Source organism: Pterocles gutturalis, unplaced genomic scaffold (assembly GCF_000699245.1).
Source record: "Pterocles gutturalis isolate BGI_N339 unplaced genomic scaffold, ASM69924v1 scaffold14397, whole genome shotgun sequence".
Classification (NCBI taxonomy): Eukaryota; Metazoa; Chordata; class Aves; order Pterocliformes; family Pteroclidae; genus Pterocles; species Pterocles gutturalis.
The window spans coordinates 1-7378 of record NW_010108230.1 but is presented as its reverse complement, the minus strand read 5'-3'; the positions used below and the strand labels follow the sequence as shown (position 1 = coordinate 7378).

Below are 7378 nucleotides of genomic sequence, written 5' to 3'. Positions count from 1 at the left end.
TTCCTGCTGGAGCTCTCTGGCCTGTGGCACTTCTGCTGACTGCACTGGTCACAGAAGCGATCCGAGAAATTCTGTGCTGACTGGCATTAAGCATTGTCTCCCCAGTGCCTGTCTGTCCCCCCGCGACAGTGAGGAGGAGCATGCTGGAAGAAGAACGTGCTCCTCCTGAAAATGTCACTGTCAGCAAAGGGACAACCTCAGGGTTCCCTCAGTACCCGCTCAGCTTTTTCAGAGTTCAAAGTGACCAAGACTGGGAGGGTTTTTTAGCACTGAAGTGCATTTTTGATGGAAGAGGTGGCAATTCTAACAAATTTCAGCTCCTGCGTCCTGGCTGTGACTATCCCACCCTTGAGCGTCCCGGAGCACCGTGGTGGGTGGAGGGCCAGCAGTAAGGCTCTCTGGAAATGTCAGAAGGTAGGAGTTTAATCAGCTTGCTGTTAATCTTAACAATTACATGCCTGTTACCTTGGGTTTACCCAGGAAATCTTTTGAATCCAGCTGTTCAACTTCCTTCTTTCGTGGTCTGAAAAATTCCCCAGGAGGAACCTGCATGGGCTCTAAAAAGAGATGGTTCTAGGGCAGGGAAAGCAGATAAGGGAAAAGCCACCAATTAACGTTAAATGAAACACAACAGTGGTGAAAAGCAAATAGAGCTTCCCTACGTGTGCATGAGCTGCTCCAGGAAGACACCAGGGTAAAAATTATGGCTGTGAACTTGAAAAAGGTCACTTAGGTTTAACATGCGAAGTCAGAGCTCAGCAGCCACTACCCAGCGCTGAGTCAAAGACTAACTGATGGCACGGGATGGGTGGGAAGGGAGGGCAGTGGGTAAGATCTATTAAATGAACCTAAGCAGTTTTTCTATTGGACTTCAAATGTTGTTTTTTATTCCTCTGTTCAACCACTGAGTAGCATGCTAACAGCAAAAGATAAACACACTAATGTAAAGCACAAACACAATGCTAGATTTTTCTATAGTTATAATCTCTTAGAAAAGATACAAAAGGAAGTACGGAGGTAGCAAAGTAACGAACCCTCCAGGAACAGCAAATCAGAGATCTGCAAGTTGTTCCTGATCATAAAAGAGTCTAACAGGAAGCTGTTATTTAGAACCAACCCTGGAAACACTTTTACACTCTAGTTAAGCTCTAAATGTGATTGTCATTAATACCTGAGCTGCCACCAATTGCTACGGAGGCCAAAGGGGCTCAAAAAAGTTAACTAGCGTCACGAAAAGGGACATCCTCCAAATCTGCACTTAAACACTGCACCAGGCAACTTGTTTTACAGTAAAGTGCTAACAACTAAGCTCCTGAACAGCCGGGACTAGGAAGCAATCTCCCCAACCTGCGAGGCTACCCCATAATTCTGTGCTATAGGGTTCCTGTGCTATGAAGCAGCTGTGGCTGATGGATTAGCTGAAGCACTAGCTCGGTAGAGCATCACATGCCAATGGCTTAGCCTCTGTCCCCACGTGACCAAGCAGGCGGGTAGGCAGGAAAACCCAAAGATACAACAGTCAGCACATGCTTATCTTGTATTTCTTAACTTAAGCCCAACACACATGCCCAGGAGCACAGAGAGGTGGTCTTACCTGCACGCGCTCGAGGGCCAGCTCCAGGATTGCTGTTCTGCCTTCAGGTCTCCATACCACAGCCTTGTCCAGGGTGGCTCTGGCCTCCTGCCACTGCTGCAGCCGGCACTGCGCCACGGCTGTGCTGTACAGCACCTGGGGTGGGCAAGGAGCGAGCTGAACTCAGGGGGCTGAGACCAAGCAGACACCCAGCACGACTCACTGAGCTCAGCCAGGACACCAGGACCAGGCACTGACACAGGGCAGACACAGCAGCAGCACCAAACTGCTCCCCGCTGGCTGCAGGAAAGGCACTCTGAGCAGCACAGCTGAAAAAAACTTCCTAATCAGAGTGGAAAGAGGTAAAAGCTGTACCCAGGGTAGTTCTGGGGGTGCTGGAGTAGCTAGGTCTGCTCAAGGCAAGGAGAGGTGTGGGGAACACTTCTCCCTGCTCCTGAAAGGCCAGGAAGGATTTTCTTGGGTTTCCTTCTGCATGCAACTAGGTAGTGTTTTCTGCTCTGCCGATTAACCCTGACTCCCTTTCACGGCACAAGAACTGAAACTTTCACACTGTAGTGGGCTGTGAATGTGCAAGTTGTCAGCGGTAGCTTGTAACCCCTCAGCAGCACCTAAGTATGTTCAGCGGTGGAGTGTGGGAGGGTTGCAGGCTGGGTGTTGGGATGCCTCGATCTAGATGCTGAATTAAGAGTGGGAGATCTTCTCTTCTTGTCACTGCCCAGCACTCAGCATATGTAAAAGCTGCTGGCCCCCGAGGCAGAAGTGTGGTGTAACTGTCTCACTGACAGATAGCTTGCTATTTTATATGCTGGGGTCATCAGCTGGGAAATTGCTTTGTGGTATCTGGAAGTAAGCAGTGCTTGGGGCAGAGGCACAGCTAATATGATCATAGAATCCCAGAAGGGTTTGGGTTGGAAGGGACCTTAAAGCCCATCCAGTGCCACCCCCTGCCATGGGCAGGGACACCTCCCACTAGCCCAGGTTGCCCAAAGCCTCATCCAGCCTGGCCTTGAACCCCTCCAGGGATGGGGCATCCACAGCTTCTCTGGGCAACCTGGGCCACTGCCTCACCCCCCGCACAGGAAAACATTTCTTCCCAATATCTCATCTCCATCTCCCCTCTTCCAGCTTAAACCTGTTCCCCCTCATCCTGTCCCTGCACCCCCTGATCCAGAGCCCCCCCATCTCTCCTGTAGCCCCCTTTCAGCACTGGAAGGGGCTGGGAGTTTTTTTCGGACCCTTCTCTTCCCCAGGCTGCACACCCCCAACTCTCTCAGCCTGTCCCCGTATGGGAGCTGCTCCAGCCTCTGACCATCTCCGTTGCCCGGTGCTTTTCCTTTACTCCTTAACCACGGCAGCAGAAGGCTGCTGTTTGGGGGCGGTGGGGAATGGCAATTCTAACCATCTACAGGAACTACAGAGATGGTCCCTCTTGGAGAGTCAAGGCAGCAGCTCTCCCTCCGCTCAGAGGTGCTCTAGCCTCACAAGGGGCAAATAGTTCTGGATTTTCAAAGCGTACGGTGTATCTCCCTAGAGAAGATCAGATGCAGTGTGTGAGAGGCCGTGCATGGGAAAACCTGACCGCACAGTTCTGCAGCAGGATTATATTTGTGTATCTTGAAAAATGAGCTGCAGGCAGAGGTAAGAGGGAGGTACAGGGGAATCAGGCTGCAGGTCCCAAGTCAGGAGTGCCAGCAGGGAGAGCACACGTCCTGGCAGCGACTGGAGTGTGTGGGGTGGGGGCTGCGTGTTCCCCCAGGAGGGGTCCCAGCCTCCCTGGGATGGCCACGGGGCACTCCCGCAGCCCTGCGCCTTTCAAAGGGAACCTCTTGTTTCTGAGCATGTGAGCTCAGAGAAGCAGTGCTGTGGCACTGAAACTGTTAAAAACAATGTGGTTTGGGTAATTCCACAGATGCCAAGGATAGCTGCTTCCTGCCAGGTATAAGGTGCATGAAAATTGACCGAGAGAGACTGAAGGACGGGTTTCTGGGCACGCTCGACTTGAGTTACACAATGACTCCTTGCTCTTGAGGAAGTAAAAAATGAATTTCCTTGTATCTGCATGTGTGGACTCAGAACAGAAAACAAAATGAACCCTCCCACTAAAGTACAGTTTCTAGGAGTCTTTCACATTTCAAATATTACCAATATTTACAATCAATTCAGACAGATGGTTTTGTACAGGATGTGCCAGGTTGACTCCGTGTAACAGAGTAAGAGCTGCAGCGTGAAGCGTTACAGAAGCAAAACACAGTGGGTAAGGTAAAACAGTGGGAAAGGTGAAACACAGAGGTGATGTTAGGACCAGCTGCTGCAGTTGGAAAGAGCCTTTCATGCACTTAAAGTTTCTTAGTCTTCATTATGGACCAATTTTATTCCCATCTGTCTATACTTCAACCTACTGCAGCTTCTAGAGCTGAGGAGTTTACAAAACTTAGATGCAGATTTACATGCATGTAAGCATCAATATTACATGCAGAGTTAAGCTAAAACCTCCCAATAGACAAATTCCTGTGCATCTGCTGAATAATTTCACTTTTCAAACTGTGTAAGTTGCTAAACTCTTCCAAGATGGCATTGTTTCATTACTTTTATGATTAAGTTCCTTAAAAAAAAAAGTGCAAGCAGATTTTTTTACTGTTCTAATGTACTGTCTTGAACAGCTCTTGGGTTACTACCAGTGATGAACACCTGATGAATACCCCCAGCAGAGGGAAAGACTGCCGAGACAGGTTGACTCTTACCTCCCATGCGTAGAGGATGTGCCTCAGCCCCAGCTGCTTATAGTCGATGAAGGGATTTTTTCTTAGATGCTTGAAGGCCAGGTGATAGTCAGAGAGAGCTTCTTCGTACCTACAATGCAGAGATGACAGAAGAAACTGAGACTAAAAAAGCTGAAGACTCTAAGTAAGAAGTTCAAAAGTCAAGCTAGCAAAACCCACGTGTTCTTCTCTGCAGCCTGGACGAGAAGAGCTGCACCAGGGACGTGGGACAGAAAATTCCCTGGCCTCTCCTTGCTGGTTGTTAGTACAGCACGACTGTGGTGTGTCCGGGACTATCTGCCCAGGCTTACTGGCTGGGATGAACAGTAGGGCTTGATACCTATAATAGTTGCAGCTCCAAGGAGGAGAAAATGTCCAGAACAGAGATTAACACACGCTGTGAGCCCCCTGCCCAGCTTGCTGCTGGCGGTGTTGTCCCAGCAGAGGTCTCGGGGGAGAAGCGAGGGCAGGGAAACCCCTGCGGATGGTGCGTGGCCAGAGCAATGCAAGCGGAAATTCAGAGAAACTCCAAGGTAAGGAGGGAATTAGTCTGAATTCACACCAGCTATGCAACCAAAATCAAAACAGGTTCCCACGGAGGCTGCAGGGGGTGAAATGGAGGGTCCAGGGCAGCAGTCACCCGACCGAAGGCAGCGAGCCCGGCCAAGAGCAGGCGCCTGGGTGGATGTGGGTGGGTGGGAGCAGCATCTGAGGAGGGCAGCAGCCCTGGGGTGGGGGCAGCTGTCACCTCCTGGGGCAGGGGACATGTCTGCTGGCTGTGCTGCCCTGACCCGCTGCCCAGTGTGTGTGCTCGGGGCAGGCTCTGCTTCTGCCGGCCGTGGCACCGGGAGCAGAGCGGAGCAGCTCCACCGCGCCGGCTGGGACTCTGTGACCCCGACTGCAGCTCTGTTGGCAACGGCACAGAGCGTGTGGCTGCTGTGAGCGCAGAACTGCTTGCTTGGATTCCCTCCCAGAAATAAAGATATTCATTCTGTGGAAATTAAGGTCTGGAGGATATGGAAGAAATAACAGGAAAGAGAATAACTGGAATTTGGAGGTGAGAAAGGACCTGTAAAATCTTCCCCCCACCTCTGTGAGCAGGGTGTCACTGCGATTTACCCCTGGAAACAAGGAGTAATCAATCCCATGGCACTAGTGGAGCAATCCCGATATTAAATCAGGGAGATCGAGATCAGGCACATAAAATCCACTGTCAGCAGAGCGTGAGAGTCGGACACTGTGGGCAGGCTGCGTTTTTTTTGCCCAGACTCATGTACCATGTGAAGACATACCAAGTGGTGCAATTATGTTTTTTTTAATTCCCAAAGAAAATCTGAATGGCAACATAACCTCCTGGCAGCCCCACATACAGCAGCAGCTTCTTTCTCTCTGTGTACAGGTCAGTAATGTCAGGTGTGAGCCACCCCGGAGTCATGCAGCTTGACTCTTCTCAGTATTAGCAGAGAGAAGACCTGCTGAGCTGTGACAGGGATTACAAGGACAAACTGGACTTTATGAACTGTTGAAGATTGCTGGAAGAAGTGAATTTTAGGAATAAAGTATGACCAAAGGGAAAAAACCTTTAGAATGAAATGGGCCTATGCCTCACTTACATTTCCAGCTGCATATGGACAAACCCTCTCTGAAAGAAGCCAACGGCCAGGGAGTTGTCCTTCGCAACAGTTTTATCGAATGCCTGAGGAAACAAACACAGACACATCCCATGGATCAGCTGAGCTATCTCCTGTGGATGCCTGGCACCCAGCCAGCCATGTCCGAGCTGCACTCGCGCTGGGCACCGAAACCATGAGCAGCCCCTCCAGAGCGGCAGTCCCGGCTGAGGGGCAGGAGACAGCTCCGAGCCATCAATCAGGTCTTGGCTCTGCGGGAGCTGAGCTTCAGGTTTCTAATCTTCCTTGGGAAAATGGCTGGATGTAACAAATAAGCTATGTTTTCCATCCAGCATCTTGTAATGGGAAAAACGCGTTGCCTGGAGCAGAGTTTGCCCTGACAGCGGGAGCAGCAGGACCGGCCAGGCAGGGGAAGGATGTTTGAAACCTCCTGCAGCAATGAGTATGTGACCGGTGCGAGGGAGGTAGCTGGAGTGCTTCACACTGCACCTAAAGTCAATATTTCTGGTCCAGTTTCCCAGCTAAATACAGACAAGTATTAGCAAAGCTGGTAGCAGCTCGTGGCTGATGGTTTAAATAACGCTGTGCCAGAAAAAATGTCTTGCTGTCCTTCTGGGAAGGCGAGGAGGTGTGCTCCCTCGTGTGCAAAGAGATGGTAAGTAGATAAGGAATCAAGCCTGAAACTCTGGACTTTCCCCATACTGCCTAGACAAGGAGACAAGGACAGCGTTGCAGGGGGGAAATCTGCTGCAGGCGGTCAGGGAGTGACTGTGCCTCTCAGCAAGGTGGCAGCTGGCTTCTCCTGTGACCCCAACAGCACGCCTTGCTGTAACAATCCACTTTACTGTGCTAGAAAAGAGAAAAAATACACAACCAACTGTTGGCCTGTGCAGCTGACCTTCTTCCCAGCTGATGCCCACTCATCCAAGCTAAAAAGTCTCCTCTGGGCACCATCATGCTCTGCTTACTGGTGTCCCTTAGAGCACCTGGCTCTGCCCTGGCCCCTCCAGCACAGCCTGAGCTCTTCCTGCCGCTACTTGAGACATGGTTTATCCCTCTCCTCACTGGGCAGCTGATGGACAGACAGACAGACATGCAGATATGCCAGGTGCTGTAATAAAAAGGCTTTTCCTCGGGGCGCTTGCCTGCATACACCAGTGCGGGCAGCTGCTCTCCCTTTCCAAAGGGCAGCAGGGCTCCAGCACGGCGGTTTCTTTTTGGCGGGACTGTCAGGGGACACCTGTGGCTGCAGGGCTCCTTGTTTGGATCCATCACCGTTCCTGATGTGCGGAATAGGAAATGCTGAAGTTGAATTTCATCAAAATTCCTTCAAAAATCAAAATGGGAAAGCCATGCTGCCCATTTGTGGTCAGAGGCTGGAGCAGCTCCCGTGC

The 7378-nt window shown here is 50.8% G+C and overlaps 1 protein-coding gene across 1 annotated transcript in view; it reads right to left on the bottom strand.

Annotated features, from left to right (window-relative positions):
* NOXA1 (NADPH oxidase activator 1) overlaps nucleotides 1-6049 on the bottom strand; it is a gene marked incomplete at its 5' end in the record, with an annotated part of 13323 nt that extends 7274 nt beyond the window's left edge. Inside the window, 4 exons of the mRNA XM_010072557.1 lie at nucleotides 466-573; nucleotides 1595-1729; nucleotides 4336-4444; nucleotides 5967-6049. Of these exons, the coding sequence (XP_010070859.1) occupies nucleotides 466-573; nucleotides 1595-1729; nucleotides 4336-4444; nucleotides 5967-6049 (435 nt within the window). The remainder of the gene's footprint in view (nucleotides 1-465; nucleotides 574-1594; nucleotides 1730-4335; nucleotides 4445-5966) is intronic.
* Between the last annotated feature and the right edge of the window lie 1329 nt (nucleotides 6050-7378).